Source organism: Cygnus olor, chromosome 3 (assembly GCF_009769625.2).
Source record: "Cygnus olor isolate bCygOlo1 chromosome 3, bCygOlo1.pri.v2, whole genome shotgun sequence".
NCBI lineage: Eukaryota > Metazoa > Chordata > Aves > Anseriformes > Anatidae > Cygnus > Cygnus olor.
The window spans coordinates 86,904,658-86,926,687 of NC_049171.1; the positions used below are offsets into that span (position 1 = coordinate 86,904,658).

General features: G+C 40.9%; 1 protein-coding gene across 4 annotated transcripts in view; it reads right to left on the reverse strand.

Annotated features, from left to right (window-relative positions):
- STRN (striatin) overlaps positions 1 to 19,974 on the reverse strand; it is a 68,780-nt gene extending 48,806 nt beyond the window's left edge. For 2 of the 4 annotated variants that reach the window (XM_040551545.1, XM_040551542.1), the window contains exons 1-3: positions 19,604 to 19,947; positions 7,195 to 7,298; positions 653 to 726 (exon numbers count right to left, since the gene is read on the reverse strand). In XM_040551545.1, the coding sequence (XP_040407479.1) occupies positions 653 to 726; positions 7,195 to 7,298; positions 19,604 to 19,882 (457 nt within the window). In that variant the 5' untranslated portion in view covers positions 19,883 to 19,947. Of the gene's footprint in view, positions 1 to 652; positions 727 to 7,194; positions 7,299 to 19,603 lie in introns of all 4 variants that reach the window. The other 2 variants (XM_040551544.1, XM_040551543.1) reach the window with 2 other exon arrangements.
- Between the last annotated feature and the right edge of the window lie 2,056 nt (positions 19,975 to 22,030).

Below are 22,030 nucleotides of genomic sequence, written 5' to 3' on the forward strand. Positions count from 1 at the left end.
TCTTCCTTTATATCAGGTGATTCTGGTTTTGTTGCTGTAGTAGAAGCATCAGGGGTCTGAGATGCAAAAATAGCTACCTATTACTTCTCCTCTCAAGCTCTTGACCTACAACATACAAAAGGGATAATCCTCAAACCCTCCCCCCCCCCCCCCCCCCCCAGGGAAAGTAAGGGTAGATAGCAACAGGGAAAAAGGAAGTAATTGCAATTCTGAATTCCTCAAACCGAGTGCCATTGTCAAACTCTCACTTATGTCTAATACATATTTTCACACAAATTATGTACCATATAGTTCACATCCTTTGCTATTAACTTTTGTTTCAGAAGAATTATTCAAAAATAAAAGGATTCTATAGCTATAAATCTAGTAACTCTCTGTTCCAAAATATCCATACACATTACTTAGAAGATAAATTATTCTCTTCAGAAGCAGTTTGCTGGGTTTGCATTTTTTTTTAAACTCATTTGAGACTCTTTTAGAGCATTAACATACTTTTAATTTTACATTAGTAAAATTCAATCTTCATTAATTATGTCTATTCCCACTGACTCTACTAAGTGGCATATTTCATCGACACCACCATTTAAGCATTTGCACAAACCATAGTTGAGTTTTTATGTCAGTAATGAACTCATTCTTCATAAAGTCTTACCAGAATCATAGTTTGGTGGCTTCATATCTCCCTGATTCAATTCTGTGCCATATTTTAATTTGTGATATTTAGCCCTGAAAAGAGAAAAAAAAGGAAACTATTAGCACATTTAAAGGGTATGGATAAATACATAAATGTCACCTGTCCTCACTACAAAAGTCACTCCTTCTTTCTAGGGTATGTAAAAAACAAGTAATTTCAGCAGGACTTAGAGGTGCAATTTTGCCTAATTATTTTTTCCAAGATTTACAGGTATTTGCAAAGCAAATACTAATGAAACAGATCAACAGACAGTAGGTTGTACAGAATGGTTTTACTTCCTTTTGGCAATATGCTTGCTTCTCCCACCTTTACTCCTTTTGTTTTTTTAAAAAAAAAACTATCACTAAACTATCAAACATTTTTACTATCCACATAATTTCGTATTTCACTGTCACCTCAGTTAAGCAACTTTTTTTTCCCTTCTTCAGGCTCTCCTCACTAAGGACTACTCTATACCAGTGCTAAAGTCTAGTGCTGATAGCAGCCCTGCTTCACCAGTTTGTCATACAGCTGCTAGAACTGACACTTGACTGAGTTAAAAATGGAGACTTCTCTTTCAAAAATACTTAGCCTACAGAAGGCCTATTGTAACAAACCTCATAAAGCATGCTATATGATAGTGAGACTACCTAGAAGAAAAAGAAAAAAAGCATTATGACTGAAAAAGCTTCATCTTACAGAATCAGTGTCTATAGACTTTTAAACACAGAAAATAATGCAACAGTAGTACACCATTACAAATGTACATATAAGTTATTAAAGATTCATCAGAGTAGATGAAGTCTTATAACACAGTAATGAAGAGAAAAAGTGAGGCAAAGAGAGCCTCACTGTCTGTTCCCCCTTATCTCACACTCATAGTAACTCCAGTCTCTATGATTGGTTTTGGCCAAATAAGAAAGCTTTAGAAGACTCCAAAACCCAACTGCTTCCCTATAAAGTTTTGTAGACATTCCTAACTGTGTAGAGAACCAGCACCCTCAATATAAGGCAAGAGAGAATTGAGGCAGTACTCGACATTCAGCCTGGCAGCAGCAGAATGACCGACTGGCACACACGCAGGCACAGCTCCAATGCAAATGCAGCGAGCTGGGTGTAAGAAGGCAAGACAAAGGCTACAGAAGACAAAAAGGGAAAAAGAACCCCCATATAAATGAACACGAAAACAGGCTTCATTGCCTCCACAACTCACAAGGGAACTCTCCCACTTAAAAATTGTTTTTACAAAAATGAATGGGCGTGACACGTCACGATTGCATTAGGCAAGTGCCACTAAGCTAGAATGACCCTATCAAGGGTGACTGGAGACAGCTTTCAAGTTACCTCTGCCTCTTGATTGCTTCTCAGGCATCCTCAGTATGTTATTCTTCTGTTTTCTTTTGCCTTTTCCTATTCCATCAAGCAAACTCATTACTTCTAATAAAACGATGATGAGGGTAGCTAGCAATGCTTAGTAGTTCTTTTCCTTAAGTATCGACAGTACAAATTCCCTACTGATCCAGCTGCTTTCTAATTATAATAAACATTTAATTCCAGATGAGAAGGGTAAGTGCAGAGTGAAGAAATGTCCCCTTTATATCAACAGTAATGTTTTGTGTCTTCTTATTGAAAATTTCCCCCCTCATTATGTGCATTATAGAATCAGTTCAGCAAAGTGAGAGCATTCACTCCATCCACATTCTAATCTATCAATGGTAGGTTTTTTTCATTTTTCTTTTTTTTTTTTTCCTCCTCATAATGCAAGTTTTTTTTAAAGCCTTTACTATTATTTCTTACTGCAAGAGGATAACCTAGATTACATGGTCTTAAATGCCATAGGGCCTTAAATTTATTTCATTACTAAGCTGGACTAAGACTTCATCTTTCAGAAGATTTAACTTTGGGCAAAACAGGCAGAGAAAAGTAGAAATACAGATATGAAAAAAAGCTGACAAACACTGTCAGCTCTTTAATTGCCTATCCCAAAAAGCAATCCTTACTTCTAGTTTTACTGAGAAAGTTAAAAACAAAAAGCTGTAGACCTTTGCCTACATGAAGTGACAGAAAATCCAACACCAAACTCAAACCTGAATTAATTAGAATGGATTAGCATAAACTCAGGTAGCTGAGCAAGACACCAGTCAGATATGAAGCAGAAATATGAATACCACGTCAGAGTACTTGACCTGGTGAACCCATCTTCAACTACGGTCAACTTCTAGTTTAGAAGAGAGAAAAAAAGAGATAAATAGCTAACAGCGCATTGAGCGGAGGGGGAAATCTATACTAATTCTGTTCTAATTAGTAGCATCTTTATTGTACAGCTGACAATGTCAAAAGTATGAAAGACAATCTTCTTCCTTCTGAAGTATATTAAGAGCTGAACACAAGGATTCAGACTCTAAGTCTGCAAGGAACAGTCTTGACCATTCAATTTCACATACTGAAACCAAAGGGTAAGAATCTTCTCATGAAAGAAACTAATTCTTGTCTACACACATTCTTAATATGCTTACTCCCTCAGCATGTTTATATTTATCTAATCCTACAGTAACCAAGTGTCTCCTGCCCACCTGTCATGCTTAATTTCTCCATTTCCTCAGAAATTACATATTCCAGTTACTATCTGCTTGAAATTGGCCCTCTACAGTTCACTTTGAACTCTAGTTCACTTATCACAGCAGTGAGATGCTATTATCACAGAGGAAATCAAATACATTTCTTCTATAAATCAGTGTACAGAAAAATCAAAGTTCCTCCACCCTTTGTATCACCTGGTCAAAAACAAGGAGGTAGCTTCAGGGGTTTAGGGCAAGTGGAGAGACCAATCACAAAGACAAGCCTTATTATCTGGAACTTGATCAACTTTGGTAGTTTAACATCAATTTCTGAAAATTACATCTGCATTATTAACAGTATGCAGAGATTGGAAAATTACTTGAAAATAACTACCTTAAGGGCACAATTTTACAGGTGTTATTTTCCATCTGAAAACTAGCCTTGCAAGTTGTTTGGAAGAATCCTATTTCAGAGCTGTAACACTACTTTACCAGGAAGATAGCCTTCGTAAGATAAGTATTACAATTGCTCTGCCTTTTGCACTTTGTTGTACAAGTCATTTATTAGTAGTAGTAGTGGTATCTTTAAACTGTGTTTCCTTTACATGAACAGTGCTTCGAGACATTCAACACTGCTGCAACAACACTTGAAGGGCTGCTCAGGAAAATGCTAAAAGCTTTCATCCTTCTACATTTCCTAAAATTGAAAGCAACGAAACTTTTCTGAATGCTTCACACAGAAAAGTTTGATTCCAATCAAAAAAGGCCACTGTTTCTTGGAAATATCTGTCGCCAGACCTGCAGCATCTGATCCAGCTGTGCTGAGGGAGCCTGCCAAAACATCCGTAGAAGATCTAGGAGTCGCCGCCAAACCAAGAGACATAAACACGAAAGACTGCCAGGAACAGCACTGCAAGATATTCTACCCAGGGGAGAGGGCGCCAGCCCTGCTCTGATCAGACACACCACTGCAGAGAACAACATAAAATTAAATCAAGTGTTTCTAGAGACATGGCCCAAGAGTCGAGTTCTTCGGTTGGAATATGTTAAGACAGGAAATGACCTAGACTAGATTATTAAACTAGACGTGTACTTGACAGAAATAGAGCAACCAAACGTACTACATTTTGGTTAGCTCCTGAAAATCCAGAGAAAATAATGCAATTTGTTGGTGGTGGAGCAACTATCAATATAGTAATAAAAAGTAACTCTCAGGTACGAATTGCCTCGCACTGCAATCTACTGGATGTTGGCAAAACTACATCAAAACTGCTGTTGAAAAGATGGTACTGCTTAGCTACTAATTATCTCCCTTCTAAGTTCTCTTCTCCTTAGTGTATTAAGACTTTTCAGCAGAAGTAACTTGGCTTCATATACAAACAATGGAAAGGTAATCTCACAATTACTGAGATAATGACTGAACATTAAAACTAAATTTGTCAGAAAAAAGCATGATAATCCTTACGTAAACACCACTTTCTACCTCCCCTGCTATAAAATCATGCAAGTGCCATGAAATCGAGAACAATGACACTGCTTCCAAAGCTTATTATTTATAATTAGCTTTGGGAAAAAAAAAAAAGATTGGAAAAAAGAAACGCTGAATACCCACTCTACAAAATAGCAGCTCATAGAAGCATGTACGTGAGAAAACCAATGCCAATCATTTCTTGCTCTGAGGACACTGCAAGCACATACTACTCTGGGTCACAATTTCACATTCTGTCCCTTTATTAAATAACCTATTTATTTGACCTATCTAGGAAGACTTTGGTACACGGCAAGGCCAGGGCAGAAATGGAAGAATGCAGGGATGCCTCCCTGCCCCCTCCCACCTGCACCACCCTTGTTATAACTTGACCAGAAATGTTTTCTTTCTACCTCATAGGATTTCATTTTTCGGCCCTGAGTTCCCAGTGGCAACAGCCAGCGTATAAACTGACTACTGGCTGACCAGGCCAATAGCTGATTTAGGGAAGTGTTGGGAAAGAGCGTAGTGCTTCCAAGCCCAGTGTGTTGCCATTCCTTCAAGTATCAAGCAAGAACACTTGCTGGAAGACATTTCCAGCAGAAATACAAGACCATTTCTTCAGTAACTGGCAAACAATACTGCTGTTTAAAACCACAAACCGTTATAAATAGCTGTTCCAGCACACACCATTCACAAACATCACATTTACTTTGAGAACTATTTCACTCCCATAAAGAAACCATCAAACTCGATCAGATCAGCTGCCCATGTAGTTTACTGACCTAAGTAACCGAGGCTAATAACATATACTGCAGAAAAAAATGTAAGAAAAAATACAAGATATGTATGTAAAAACTTCCAACGAGAGACCACTGGGAATTTTTCCTAATTCTGACAGTGAATGCTGCATTAGGATTTAAATGCCTAATTAATTTAGTTGGCTCTTACTGAATGCAACTGGTAGACATTTTCATTACAGATATGGAAGTTAAAAATATTAACTCTTACAAAGCTTCTTTGATAGTGCAGAGAAATATATTTATCTAGTCTGATAATTTTGGATAAATTACTAATTTACCTGGATTACGAACTTGAAGTATTAGAGAGATACCTTAGTAACCAGGATACCTCCCTTAGTTTTGAAATACAAGAAATGTTACTGAATATCATTCCTTAGAGCATAACTTTATCTGTACAAGAACACACTCCGTTCTCTCTGTCTTCTTTTAAAGTGACTCCAATCTTCCTAATGATGCTTCAAATAGACGTTCCATGGCTATAAACTACTATCTCCATTATGCAGAAATTTGTTATTTTTCTATGCTATTTGATATAAGATCAGAGCCATAAGAAGGCCTGGGCAAAAAGGCTATCTACCTTAGCGTTCCTCTGATAACTCCCTGAGGCAAAAGCAAGTATGCTGAAGCCCTGAGGCTACTGATATCCAGAAAAACGGTTGCAGCCCCATGCTAGCAAATAAATTGGTAACTACTGGAAAAAGTCAAATTGGATGGTGTGAGGCATGTCTCATGTGCCAATAGAGCCCATGTAAGATGAGAAAATATAAATACAATACAGTGATGTACAACTATTAGAATGCTTTGTTTTCATCTAGCAGCAATAATCTATTCCTCATATGTGCACATGTATATTTCTACTAAATCAAGCAATTTAAAACAGTTCATTTTATTAACGTTTTATGAAAGAGAAGTAGGAATTACGTGATAGGGAAATGGTACTTAAACAACGATTGCTTTGCAGTAGTACCACGAGTATACACTTCAGTTAAGCATTTTAAAAGACATCTTAATAATAAATAAAAAAAATAATAATTAAAAGTCAACCTGCCCTGCAGTAAATCAGTGGAGTAGAAATACTTCTCCAAACACAGTAAAAATAAGTTGTTTGCCTCAAAGATTAGAGCAAGAGGAAAATATGTATAAAACAGTATAGCAGACTACAGACTTCCATTGAAATTCCCATAAACAAAGAAACAAACATTTTATTAACCGGTAAACACAGACATTTCTTCATTCCTCACACAATTAACCAGAAGATATTCCCATAGGGTCTATCATATTGTAAAGTCTAAAAACTTAGCAAGATCAAAACCTAACAGTTACTAGACTGAAGACAGCCAAGATTTCAGCTACTAGATATTAATAAACAAAGCTAGCCCTTTGAACCAAAAGGGAATACACTAATTCTGGGGTATAATCTATACAGTTAGGTGGAATCTTACCAAGGAAAAGGAATTAACTATTCATCAACTGTGGGCTTTCCTTGCATATTTCTGGAACCATATCATATTAGCTATTGTTACCAGAATACAGACATTTAGACTACTCTTTACTATTGGTAAATATTACTATTTAAAAATTTGTGAGCTGATTGCATACACAATAAATTTCTCTCATTTTGGTCAAACACAAAGGCAACAGTATCTGTCTTCAGAACTTTGTCATCATGTACTCATCGCTAAATCAATGTACCTTTCCTGTTTAAGTGCATATTCCAGCATTTTGATTCTCCGCACTAGATCCTTCTTCAGATTTTCTTGTCCCTTCCTTTCACCTTGAAGGAAAGCGATCTGGGCCTGCAAAAGAAAATATTCAATGTAGAAACTGTTTCCTCAAAACCATTCAGCAGAGCTCAATCCTTCCTCCCGCCTCAAGTTACTTTAAAATTGATTTGTACAGTTCAAAAGAAGTTGGCTTAGTGTGTTTCATAAACATTAAATGCCTAAACTAAACGCTGCATAGATAAGCCTTCTAAACTTCATGCTCATTACAGATCCTAAAAAAAATACAAAGATAAGAAATAAAGCAATTTTAATTTGTTTGACGGGCTTTATTTACTTTCATGGATAAACATTCAATCAATGATAAGGAATAGATAAAGTAAGCATACAAAAAAACCTTCAGCAGATGAAAGTATTTATCAACAATAAGCAGAAGATGGAAAAGTATTTCTACTTACTATCTGAAGTAGTATATAATTAGTACACTGTTCTACAGATACATTAGATACCTGATACTAGTCAGAGAAATGAAGTACAGCATGTTCAGCTAAAAGAAAAATAAAACCCTGTTTGTAATACAGTGCCAACTGTTAATTATAATACTTACTAAAATAGGTTAAAGAAAGCTCTCCAGAAGTACTGTAATTAAGAGAGAAAAACGGGAACCAGGAAAAGGTATTTTGGTGAGAGAGAAGAGGAGAGAAGTAGTACAGAAGTGGAAAACAGACATCTAACCTTTATCGACTTTCAGCAGAGAGTAGGTATTTAGTTGCCTGTGAAAAACCTCCTTTAAATGGAAAATGATGATAACCACAAGATACTCATTCCTAATCATAAAGGCAGAACTACCTGCTTTTGTACTTCATGCTTAAATCAAGCCCATTACAAAAGGCAGGTTCTCTCCCAACTCATTTAGTACGTTTTAGACAAAAACACCTATGGGTAGTCTCCACGCTTCAGCCCCCCTGTACTGCCAGCTGCCCACTGTTTTCAGTATCATAAGCTTTGATGCTGCCTCCGCAGCTAAGTCTCAAAGCATTTCATGTATTTGCTGAAAAGCATGAACAGCCTAAAAGGCAACTGGTCTAGACCATCAGCTGCTGAACACAAAGACCAATAAATCTTTCATTTCTACAACCACCCTTTATAAACAAGTCTGGTGTTTTCTACAGGTACTGCAGTCTGCACCAATCTCTCAGGAAAAGCTTGGGAGAAACAAACAGAAATATTGTGTCCCTAGCTACCATGATCTTGAAAGCAGTCCCCAGATATTGTAATTAATGGAGCCAGAGACTTCTAAAGAATAACTTACTTGACTTTAGGTTTTTACCTTGCTTGATGGTGGTCAGCTAGATCAGCTGCTTTAAAGTAAGATACCAGCTGACTTAATTTCATTGCTCAAACACAGCCGGTAAATAGTGTGACAGGCACCTGAAGAAGCCCTAGCTAACCGTCACCAACTACAGCAGCCAGGTTATGATGCGTGACAAACATTGGCTGCTCTCCAACGAAGTCTTCATCTTCACTGGGGAAAATGTATTTCACTTCCCCAAAAGCCTCAGCTGAATCAAAGGAAAGCACCAAGCTTCTCCTCGCTTGGCACTCAATCTGGAATGAGCAAAAAGCTGCAATCAAATTTAATGCTCACTGTACAGGATGGAAAAGTTGCGGTAACGTCTTGGGAGCCATCATTTCTTACACTGAAAATTTTAACTGTGCAGTGAGCATTTCAGCCCCAACCAGCTTATCAATGGTAGAAACACCTCAAGTGCATACAAATCAGTTTACAAGAACTGTACAGGCCCCCAGATTACAATGCATAGAGCTGTGCACCCTGATAATAATTTCCCTCTCCATGGTCCAAACAGGCCCAGCAGAAACAAACACATACTGTTCCAACTAAGAAAGCGAGAGAACATTGAAGAATACTATTAAAAAAAAGTAAATAATGTAAATATGTGGTCAGCCAAAATGAAAAGGATTGCCCAGTGACACCAGGCATGAAGCCCGTGTCCCTGCAGGCCGGCCAGCAGCAGCCAGCCTGGGCCTGGCTCGCCCGCTGCCCTGCGGCAGCACAGCCATGGCGCAGCCCTCACCGCCGCAGGCCCAGCGGGGAGGTCGGCCGCTGCCTCCACCAGCAGTAGCCTGGGCAGAGGAAACACACGGCCTCTGAGCGGCTTTGAGATGAGAGACATAAGTGCACTTGATTAAAAAATACTGTACTACACACCTCCTTTACATAAAAGTGAGCAGCGCTGCTTGTCACTGCACGCCTCTGCTATAGGGCATGCCGGGCTCTGTGACCTGACTAATCATCTGAGAGCCAGCAGCTATCAAGCACATAAAGTAGCGTAAATAGCAATACTAACCACCTCTGGAGTTGAAGCACCTACGTTTTATAATTCAGCAGGGAAAAAAAGGATTGTGCTGTACCTACTCAGAGCCACCAGCACGCTCTGTACGTAATACCCATACTATACATGAAGAAAGGCCGCTGGAAGAAATTTTAATTGATTCTTTGAACCTCTTTTACTGTCAGTGGTACACCAACGCTGTCACTGATGTCTTACAACTTTTCTTGTTCCTAGGCTTCCAAGAAAAGCTCACAGTTATTACTCGAAAAGCACTCAGCAGCAACAACAGGCTGGAATCAGCAGCCCACGAGCTGCCTTTCCAGCCCTGCACAGGCTTTGGCTTTCATTTCATTTCACATTCATAACACAAAAAAGTAAGGAGAACATTCCCCCATCTTTCTCATCAGGAATTAGCAATCCTTATTCCTCATTTATGGAAGTATGGAATAATTACAATTAGGTTGGTCTTAAATCATCCTTTATGTATGTAAGCTGAAAGTTTCCTGTCACTAGTTAAGAAATTCTTGATGAAAATATTAAGGTTAAATTGTAACAAACATGAGGACAGCATTAAAATAATAACTAAAATCTTACATTAACCATAATACCAAACAGCCCATATGTCAGAAGCATATTTCCTTCTTTACAATGTTTGGCAATTAACTGAAAACGTGCAGAGGAACCTAGATGTTCATACCACAAATGCAACAATTTGTAATATAAATGAATAATACTTAATTTACATAGCTAAAATGACAAATGATGAGATTGAGCAGTATTTTCTCAGTCTGTAGCACAAAATAGTTATAATTCTAGGTTTATCATTTCTGATCAAAATATTTAACCAATACCTGTATAAATATCTGTGCAAACAGTTCACATGTAAGAGGTCTGAGTGCTGACATGACAGAAAGTATAACTAAACTGCACAACTACAGTTTTCTTATAATTACAGAGTAAATGGCAGAATTTTATAAACAAATTTGGACTGCACAGACAACTTCTCCTTGTCGCAGCTTTAGTGCAAGCCAAACCATAGGTGGGAGCTACCTGACAGCTACAGAGGAAGGGAGGAATGCTTCAGTTCCCCATAAACTAACACTCACTGCTTTACACTTGTGCTTTGGCCACTCCTCGGAAAGTTTGCCAAAAATGTCAAGAATTCACAACCATGCCCAACAAACAGGTTTTGCGACAACTGACCTTCTAGCTAATAAAATGCATCAAGTTGTAAACTAGTCATCAGAAACCTCTAAAACTGCCTACGGGGATCACGCAAAAACCCATATTGTTTCTTGCCCTATGGGTGGGGCACAGCTCTCTATAATGCAGCCAGCCCTGCTGGCTCAGCACTAAAGCATCACAGCAGCATCAACCTCCTGTTTATTCCCAGCTAAGTGCTAGGAGTTACCATATTACAGCTAATCTGTTAAATTAAAATCAAAAGAGTCATGTGGAGGGGAAGAAAGGGAGAAAAAAAATAAAGAGCATTAGGATACCTGGAACAGTCTGATAGTCTGTGTCAGCTACTATTGGACAGTCCATTTTTCCCCCACTTTATCTATTAAAGTTTTTGGTATTACCAACTGCAACAAAAGCTTTAAGTTTCAAGTGCATCTGGTCTAAGTTAAAAGCACTGTAGCTATCATAACTATTCCACTTCTTCACCATGAGATTTTAAAAATAAAATTCATTTTTAAATTTAAAATAAAAAAAAATAAAAATAAAAACAAAATCTCATGTGCATTGCTGTTTTAAGAAATTCCCCAGCAGTCTCTAAGGTCACTTTACTGTAAAACGGACAAAACTGTAAGGCAACACGTTACTTAGCACTGGGTTAGAAACATTATCATTATTTTTAAAGTTGTTGCCTTCCTAATACATGTTTTCTAGATACAAAAATACCATCAGTTACACTGCATATTAATACATACAGATTTTACCAACGTTTAAAAAGTAGGCTGAAATTTACACTTTCTGGAATCATCACCCACAGTGACAAGGATGTCAAAAAGTATACCTGCACATCTTCTTAGACTGGCATCTTGACGTTACAGAAAAGCAAAATAGTAACAAAAATTTTAACTTGAACAGAAAATGTTTACAAAGAAACAATGCTATGGCTACTAAACAAATTACTCATGTTTACTATCAACTTCTGTCTGTTTATAACTTTTACAGCTATTTTAAGTTAAAAGGGTATGTTTGTGTTTTTTAATTATTAAGACACAAAAAACACTAAATGCCTTTCCATTCATTTCTTTAAAATATTTCTCTTAATATTTTAAAATAAGTATCACTTCAAATTTTGGGGCACTTGAAGGTCAACAGACATCATTTGGCAAAGTAAGAGCTATTAAGATATGCAATCCTGTACATACCACCTCTCTAATTCAACAACAAGGTCTTAACAGGTTGGGAGATAGAGAGCAAGGGAGGGAAAACACTCTGAGGAAAATATTGTAAAAACATGTAAATAGCTAGAACAACGAAACAGCTTTACAGATGGATCGGCCTACAACAGTCGTCCTAACCGGTCTGCCAAGATCTGCCAGAACAATTCTGCAGGCTGTCAGGTGTGCTCAGCATTTCAGATTACAGTTACCACACGGAAGCGATACATGTCAAGTCTGTTTGTAAATAGGTGTAGGCATGCCCTGAAGAGTCAGGGGGAGAAGAGGAGATAAAAACCAGGTATACCTGAGCGTGTACGTGAAGGGGAAATAGTTGCGGTCTAGCACCACTGGCAAACAATTTTTCAGGCGCCACACTTGAGAAATGTTGAAAGTCACACCCACAAATTTGCAGCTCCCAGTCCTTCGAGCAAAGAGAAGCTAGGATGCTTCTCTATGTGCCTGCAGCCATTTAAGATAACACAAAATGCGGTAGGACCGCCCGCAGGAGCAGGATGCAGGTACTGATTCTGAACGCTTCCCATCGCAGGGAACATGTGATCCTGCCGAGCACGTGAGGTCTGAACTCCTAAACCATCACCAGGTTAAAACACACTTGCTGCCTTGTGTTTCAGGATTTGATTTTACTCCAAAAAACGGCATCAGTTTACTCCATTACTGGCATTAGAGATAAGCACTGAAAAAGTTAAACCATCCAAATGAGATCAAAGATATAGCTTACAGTAAGAAAAGAGTTGCAAAAGGCATTTGCTTACATTCTTCATCTCTTTGAAAAGACTGTTTCAAAACCAACTCGCTATCAGTCAATTTAAAACTCCTAGTAGGTCATCCAGAATCAAAGATTATTTACTAATTTATTCCTGGCAATACCTCGATTACTGATTTAATCATCTCACCCAACAGGAACACTTTTCCTTCTGCAGTCTGAAGTGCTTTACTACGTAGATCTCTTTTCAGATAGCCAGTCTCTCTTTTATCCACTCTTTGGTACTGCCTTTCACTATTCTAGCAACTGCAAACATTAAAATATCTGCTGAGTTAGACAAGCAATATACATTCAGCTTATTTAATCATTCTTCAGAATTAAAACTCTCTTTAATCCTTCAGTCCTTTCTGTAGTACACTTAAGTGGCGAGCATTAACTTTTTTTTCCCTTTTGAGTCACAGGAGCATGCTCCATGCAGACTGACGTAAGGACAACGAGATGACATTTTAGACGTGATGTAATTCTGTAGGCAACACTGTGGTGCCTTGTCACAAAATAGCAGCGTATTATGAGCTCAAGTCCAAACTGTAAATGTCCGAATATAATTCCTTTCCACTTGCCATACAAGATGCCACGCACAGAAGGGCAGAAATGCAGCAAGAGCAACCAGCACCAAGACCGATAAACAGACTTCTGGCCCACATCTAAACTGCAACAATGGAAGTTCACGGTCCGAAGGCATCACTTGGGCACCGCGAGACAAGGGAGAACAAATCTGAAGGAGAAGGGCAGTGGCTCTGCCACAGGAAGAGGAGCGAACCAGACAACCGCATGAGCATTTGCCAAAGCAGTGGGCACACACTACTGGTTTTCGCTGCCACAGCCAGGAACACCTACGCCGTGCCCTCAGGCACGCACCGCCACCCTGAACTGACTGCAGCACCAAGTGGGGCAGACACAAAATGAAATAATTTTGTTCTCACCTCCTGTTTACAAGCATAGCTATGAACATCATGCATGCCGGTTCTGTTGGATGCTTTTGCAATCCTGCCCTATGCGCCTGACTGCCCTAAAAGGAAACATATCCCTGGCTAAGAGCAGAAAAATGCAATCTTTCCACACTGCAATCTTGCATTTAACTTCTTGGTTGCTGGGTTACTTCAATATATTCAATTTTGGTTTGTATTAGCAAACTCTGTACAAATAGGAAAATGAAATCTTCTAGATGAATCAAACTACCACCACACACCAAGTAGGCCACTGTAATAAAGTAAACCTTCATTTTTCCTCTTGAGGTTATTTTTATTTCTAGTGTATTGTCTGCAAAGGTTGGATCCTGAGAGCTCTAAAGGGATACAGAAGACCTGTTTCAAGTATCTAAGCATTTCTCAGCATTTCAAAACCAAAAGATGACAATCTCTCCCCTGTTTATCAGTCAGTTCTTGCCACTTCTTAGCTAACAAACTTAGAAAGAATGATTTGAGGAGGCCTGGCAGCCTTGTGAAACCAAATATGTGAGTAGGTTGCTGACCAATACCCATCTATTTTCTCACAGAACTGTGTACAGATATCAATTTTAGTTGAGGCTTAACATTTGTACAGCCTTATTTCTTTTAGCATTAAATCAAGGTGAGCCAAAAATCCCTTCAGATGCATGTGATCTTCCTTTGGGAATCTTACCCAGTCTGGTCTAGAATTAGTAAATAAACTCTCTGTGTCTACTGAAACGCAGATAAAGGGCGAGTTATATTTGCAACTTCTTGTTCAAACAGTGCAAAGTTACCTACCCCTTATGCAATAAAAGTGACATGAGCCAAGACCTTCAACAGAAAAATGAGTCCTACAGCTGGAGTAGCACACAGCCACACCAATTTAGTTTATAAACATGCACCCAAAAAGACACATGATCCTTCACTACAGGCTAACCTGACATGAAAAAAACAAGTTGTGCACCTAGACCAATACAAGTTATTTTTTACTTTAGTACTTACTTAAATATTAAATAGCAAATCATGAAAATCAGAAAGTACTTTATTATTCTGAAGTATAACACTGTGGAAAAAAAGTTCCTAAGCTTGAAAGACCACTTGGAGACAATGGTAAGCCTTCACACATTTACAAAATTCTATGCCTGCTCATACCATGTTCACATTTACAGCAGCACCTTCCTAAAAGAGTTAGACCCATTCAAAAAGCATTTCATGCACTTTTGCTAACTTACAGGTTTTAACAGATTTGACAGGAATGTGAAAACCTGATGCTTGGAAACACTTGGATCATTTATGCAACAAAAAATATCACAAGTCTATAAACTCAAGTACAGACCTGCAAAGAACTGGTCTCATCAGATTTTATTTACATTCTACTTCTCCACAAAAGCTCCAGATTTCTCTAATGTAGCTCTTTAGTCACTCAGCGTCTACTCCCACCAGTCCTCCTGGTTTGAATAAGACAAGTCATGACGGCTTATCAATGAGAATGTGGGGATTAGCTGGCAGTCGTGCATGTAAGCAAACAAACAGGAAAAAAGGAGCGCAGAAAAGCTTCTCTTTGCTTCACACGAATTTGGCAACTGTAAAGTTTGCTATGAGAAGTTATCAGAAGATTTGTTAAAAGAAGTTATCAGAAGAAAGAACATCTGGTAGTCACTGAGACCCAGTTAGCATCATCTTTCCCAACTAAACATGCCCTCAGTCTTCTGACTTATTTTCATCCACTTTTCTTTCGATTTATCTGATGTATTTGAAACACGTAAGTTGAAAATATTGTCCTTTTGGGGTGGAGAGGAATTTAATACTAATCACTGTTTTCTTTGTAATATCTGCCTTACCAGAAGAAATATTTTATCAAAGATTTCCACAGCACTTCTGCCAATTCCTTTTTCACAGAGAACCTCTGAGATTTGATGTACGTGTTCATATCTGAAAAATCTTACACAAAACTTCTTCAAATGCCATTTTATCTTCCATTTTATTGTCAAAACCACGTTCAATGCCTCAGGAGTTTTCTTCTAACTAAACAGCTGATATTATCAACTTAGCGCTTGCTTCTTTTTCTCTGAGCAGTATTTCTGTATTGTCCAGCTATCAGAATGATTTTTGACTAGAACCGTTAACTTAATAAGAAGACCATGATCTAAAAGCCAACTAACAGTAAATATCAACTATTTCTGAATCGAGTAACCAATGTCCTAAAACACACTATAAATAGCCAGAGCCATCTGTCTGATTTGCCCCTTCTCCTCATTACTTTAGCTCGTCTATCTCCAAGGACACAATCTTGCCATTCACTAAGCCTGGCTTCACTGCCTGCCTTTTGCCTCAGAAAAGCAGCAGCAGGAGGGAAGATCACCACCACCAGTGACCCCCAGGGAGCTGCAATTTCTAAATCCGACTTCCATAACCGACCTCAAGTGTTTATCTGTTATTTCCACCACATTCCTTTTATTACGGTTGTTTGCTATCATTTAACCACAATTTATCTCATTTCATAACTCCTTCCCTATCTTTTTTTTTCTCCCCCCCCCTCTCTCCCCCCCCCTCCTGGCACTGTCTTACAACAGGAATATTTTCAACAGACCTGCAGAGACAAACACAGGATATTCGCCTTTCTCCATAACCTCTTCGCAAACCTTCTCAAAGGAAAGATTACCTAGTCAAAACAATTTCGGCATAACCGTATCGGGTCCCACTACTCCAACTTCCATTCCACCACTTTGGAGAAACAGTTATCAGTCGGAAGAAATGAAAGCTATCAGCGGAGAGGACAGGAGCAAGAAAATTCCTCAGCAGGGTTTGGGGTGCCTATACATACATGGTATAGCAGTTTGCTGCAATTTAGAGCATTTGTGAAACATCAGACACACCAGCAGAGTATCTGCAAACCAGCATCTTTGCCAGAAAGACATTGATTTGTCAAAAGCAAAACATGCACCTTACTCCCAAGGAGCAACAGAGCGTTCCCCTGGGAAGCCTTCCCCACTGACTCCGCCGGGAGCTCCCAATACAGGGCCCCCACATGCTGCCCCCGAGCGCGGGGCGCTGCTCATTAACGCCACCAACAATGGAGCAAAACAGGGAACTACCCCCGGGCAGTCAGAAGGCCCATGGCTGAGGCCAGGCAGCAGATCAAACCCTGTGCGCCTCCAGGAAAGATGAAAATGCCCCTGGGTCTGTGCATGTGCTCATCTCTTGATCAAGCTGTTGGGATGGGCTGGTCCAACGCATAATGACAACTTTGAAATGCCGTGAAAATGCAGTCCAGAAAAATGCAGAATGGAAAAAAAAAATGGAAGCTTAAACCTTTTGCAGAACAGGAAACCCTTTCTTGTCAACTCTCCCAAGCAGCTCCTACAGAACGTAACAAAAAGAAAGTTGCTTGTTTCTGAAGAGATAAAAAAAAAACAAGCGATAGCACTATAAAACATGGTTTGTGAATACCAGAAGGAAAAATAGTAAAGTTAGTATTTATTCCTAGTGAATTACTACACAAGGCATCATGAAAGTTTATTATTAGGGTAATTTTTCAATCTGCAGATGTCAGAGTACTGTAAACACAAAGCAAGCATTAATAGTGAAATGCATAATTAGCATATAAGCATCTAGGGAAGCCCTGTATGAATCTGTTTTCAATGTGACTTGAAATACACAGCTTACTAATGACACTTGCATAGACATAAATATTGAAGTCCTCTTTCACCCTGAATGAAGAAGATTATATAGTAGAGGCAATGATAGTTTTTAAAGATTAAAGAATAATAATTAGAAAATCACAGCAAACACGGACACTTGCCAGGGAAAGCAAAATTTAGGCACTTGATAGGAAGAAAAACCTTGGGAAAGCAGTGTTAGACCAGTAATTAGGAACAGAGAGCAAGATGCCTGACATGTCAATTCACGTATTTTTCTAAACTCCAGGAAAGGGTGTATGTCACCTGAATAAGCATCACATAACTCAACAGAAAGGTACTCTAGCTGAATATCACATTTAACTCCACACAACTAATTACAAGGAAAAAAAAAAAGAAAAAGAAAAAAGAAAAAGAAGCCCAGAGGGAAAGAAAAGGAAGACAGGAAATCACAGTTGGATTGACTTATGAGGTAGTTTTCAGAAAGAGAGTATAGCTTAACTAATCACTGACTGCGGAGCAGCAGCCAAGCAGGGCAATATCTCAAGTATTTAAATATCACAGCAGTAAGAAACTAGAGATAAAAAGTCAACCTCTAAGAAGCAAGATGAATTAGAGATAAAATTTATGGGATATTAACAACACCATACAAAAGAGGATCCCTGCCACACAGCCTTCCAAGACAGCAGGCAATCTAACATTTAATTTACATTGGACGGAAGGCCAGTAAAGTACAATCAGGAGCATTGTATCTTTATCTCGAGAGAGAGAGACTGCATGACCTCAAATTTCCATTATTCTGTTAAACACTTCCAAATATATAGGCCAACAAAAGGCTTCAGAAGCAGCATGGAATCTGTTTTTAATTAACGCTGCTCATCGTTCGCTTGTACACGGAGCACCTCGAAAAGCCCTCCTGCCGCTGCCGAGCCCCTAACGCAAACCTCTCACACGGATCAAAGCTCATTCGAACGAACACGGTCACAGTAGACGTCATGCCCGATGCCTGTGGAGACAGCCAAGAATTTTGCACCTTTCTGAACATGACTCTGCAGCAGATAAATGCTGTTACGGCTTGTGGCAATGCCAGTCACAGCTAATTATAACTTTATTGAGACGTTTTGGCAAGAGCCAAAGGAGTTGAAGCAAGCAAGCAACTTGTAATCGGGTTATATTCCCAGTTCTGCCACTGAGAATACACGACTTCGGCACACAGCTTCAACACTCTGCTTCCTTCCTGCTGTCTCTTCCGTGACACTCACCAAGCTTTTGAGGGATGCTTGGGAAGGCAGGGGAAGAAGGGGAGGAATGACATGCCTGCCTCTTGTCTTGGAGGGCACTATAAATGTGCACAGTATTATTACTAGGAGGGTACTGGCAGAACTTCTGAGGACCTGTAAAACAGACGTTGTTCTCCAGAGCAATCTGTGAGACCTGTATCAGCTATGCAAAAACACCCAGGGGAGTCTCATAAATACCTCGATATGTGACATGCAGTGTTCTTGTTATACAAACCTAAGCTGGTTACTGTCTACGTAATAATTACTGGATATAGCGAATAGAAACGCGATTCTGCTACTAACAAATTTCTCATCAAAACACTGAGGTTAGAATAAAAATTACATCCCTCTCGTGCTCACAACCACTTCGTTTGAGTTCCTGCAAGGGAACCAACGCTGGGCAAGGAATGTCACGTCTGCCACTCTTCTCAGAGGGGTTTTGCTCGATGTTACTATAGAAAGTATGATTAAAGGGGTGACTTTCCTGCGAATTAAAAAGAGAAAAGAAAAAAAGAAAAAAAAAAAACAACAAACAGAGAAGTGGCTGATGTTGCTAAACTGGCTCAAGACTCTCTCTACGAAGACAGCACGTTCAAGCAAAGGAACAGAAAGACAAGAGATGGCCAGGAAGTTAGGGGCGAGGACGGGAGACCCAAGAAGGAAGCCCAGGAGACACGGCTCCCGCTAAGGCGGGCTGGGAGGATTTACAACCGAGACCGCTCTGCTAAACAAGCCCGAGGAAGCTCCCCCGGCAAGGCAACGCTCCCCCGGCCATCCGTCAGCTGCCGCCGAGCCCCGGCACCCCCCGACGGCTCCGGGCGCACGCCGCAGCCCGGCAGCCCCACCGCCGGGGGCAGCCGAGCGCCTCCCCCGGCCGCAGGCCCCCGGCGGCTGGGGCAGGGGAGCGGCCGGGAGCCGCCCGCCGCCATGTCGCGCCGTGCCCCGCCGGGGTTACCTGCCCGCCGCCATGTCGCGCCGTGCCCCGCCGGGGCTCCCTACCTGCAGCTCCGCCCGCTCCGCCTCCCACTCGGCGCGCTCCGCCTCGAAGCGGCCCCACTCGTGCTGCAGGAAATGCAGGATGCCCGGCACGCTGTACTGAGCCCGGGACGCCGGCACCGGCGCGGCGGCACCGGAGACCCCCCCGCCACCGCCTCCTCCTCCCGCCGCCGCCGCCTCTCCCGGCTCCAGCCCCGGCCCGCCGGCCGGCGGCGGCAGCAGCAGCGCGTTGTTGTTGTTGTTGTTGCTGAAGAAAACGCCGGGCCCCGCTTGCTCGTCCATGGCCGGGCCGGCTCCGCCGCCGCCCCCGCCCCGCGTCCCGGCAGCGGCAGCGACCTGGGCGCGTCCCTCCCGCCCGCCGCCGTCACCGCCTGACAGCCGCCCCCGCCGCCTGCTACCGCGGCCCGACGGGGACAATCCCGGAGAGCGATTCGGCCGCCAGGCCTGCTGGGAGATGTAGTGCCCCGGGCGGCGGCGAAGGGATGCCGGCAGAGGGAACTCCTCCTCCTCCTCCTCCTCCTCTTCCCTCTCCCCGCCCGTCGTTCAGGGCCGACGGCGCAGCCAGGGAGCCTCTTCCCCAGACAGTGCCACGCTGGGGCTCACTGGGGACATGAAACGGACAAGTGTCGTGCAGCAGCTCCACAAACGTCCATCAAAGGCTGCTATTTCAGCTCCTGGGGGTTAGGTTCTGTTCTTGTCTGGCGACGCTCACAGCACTGCTCAGTGTCAAGGCACTGGAAACTATAGGTCCACCACAGGACTATTGGGTTTCCTGAAAACCTTTAGGATGGCACAATAGTGCTTCTCAGGAATTACCACACTGCCTCTTCTGAAAGGATAAACAAGGCTTTTTGAGAGCAATGGCAACACCACAGGTTGAGGGCACAAGCTGTCAGAAGCATTGCTCTCTCATACCTTTCCCAGAAGCACAAAAATAACCAAAGCTGGGCTTAGTTTCCCTGTTACACAAGAGGCTTGCTAAAGAAAGATGCGCACCACTACCAACGGGCTTTACAGCAGGACTTTGTGCTAGCAGCTCTCAGACCTCTCCTCGTGAAGACAGACACATGTGGAAGACTGCATCAGCCACAGATGGGTGGCTGCTGAGCCGCGATGGGACATCCTCAGCTCACAGCATCAACATCAGCCCCTACGTGCCCCACAAGCACTCCACTGCTTGCTCAAGCGGCGCTTCCTGTTTCGCTCTAGCTGTTCTGAAATCGCACTTGGCTTCATAACCCAGACCTGAGAAGTTATAACTAAGGCTGGTGGGCAGCCTCTGGACACTTTTAAAGAGGGGAAAAATAATTAAGGAAGCTTACAGAAAGGATCAGGAACCGCAGGGGAACATCACCAAAAGCACCCAGCTGGGAACGCAGTCTGGGGGAAACCTGGTAGAGAGACAGGGCAGAACAACAAGGCTCACCGAGAAAGGAAGGAAACAGCGGAGAGGAAAGACTTGAAGGGGAAACGGAGCAACAAGCTTCATGAAAAAGCGCAGCAAGATGGCCAGCAACAAGGAAAATGATGAAAAGGAGTGTGACAAAAGAAAAAAAAATAAGCACTACAGACATTTCAAGTTTTGTTTTTTTAATCAAATGAAGTTTGATGCAAAAATATTATGTAAAACCACATGGTCATATTTTTCATATCCAGAGCAAGTAAAGCAAGCAAAGACTAGAAACTAGAGAAGCATGTACACAAATGAAGGTTGAGTCTGTTGTATATCACCACAGTGTACATAGAAAAACCTCTCCCTTCCCTATATCTCTGTATCTATCTAGCATTATTTTCCCTTCTGCTAACATTTTTACTGTTTTTCTACAGACTTTAGTTATGCTTGATTGCTACACTTCCCCCCACCCCCCTTTTCTAAGTTTTCAGATGTCTTTTTAACTAGAGTGTAAGCAAAACACGAAAGTGCTGAGATAAAAAATTACAGTAAATAAAGACAGCCTTGATTATAGACAAAAAGTTTCCAACAAATACCAGTTGTCAATTACTAGACTACTGGGGGGGAGGAATGAAGCAGATTATAAACTTTTCTAATTTTTACTTGCAAAATACTTGTGTTGAGTTGTGTAGTGAAAGTTTCCTTAACACTTTCACTGAACTTTTCCTTAAATGTTGAACACATTCAGAACAACTGCTGAGCAAAATAGTGTTGTAATGTTGAGCATTAAGATTTTGATCAACTTCAATCCCACTATGCAAAGATGACGAAAATAGTGAAACTACTTCTCGCGTACAGCATACTATTTTTACTGCTGCATGCATCTTTAACTCCAGTAGGAAGGGAACAAGACTTGAAAGCTATTCTTATTAACACATTTATGAAAAACATTTGAAAAACTAGAGTTTGCGTTTCTTGTTGTGGCGCAAACTTCTTGTCCTCATTTTAGTGCTAAAAGAATCAGTGTGAAATAAAAG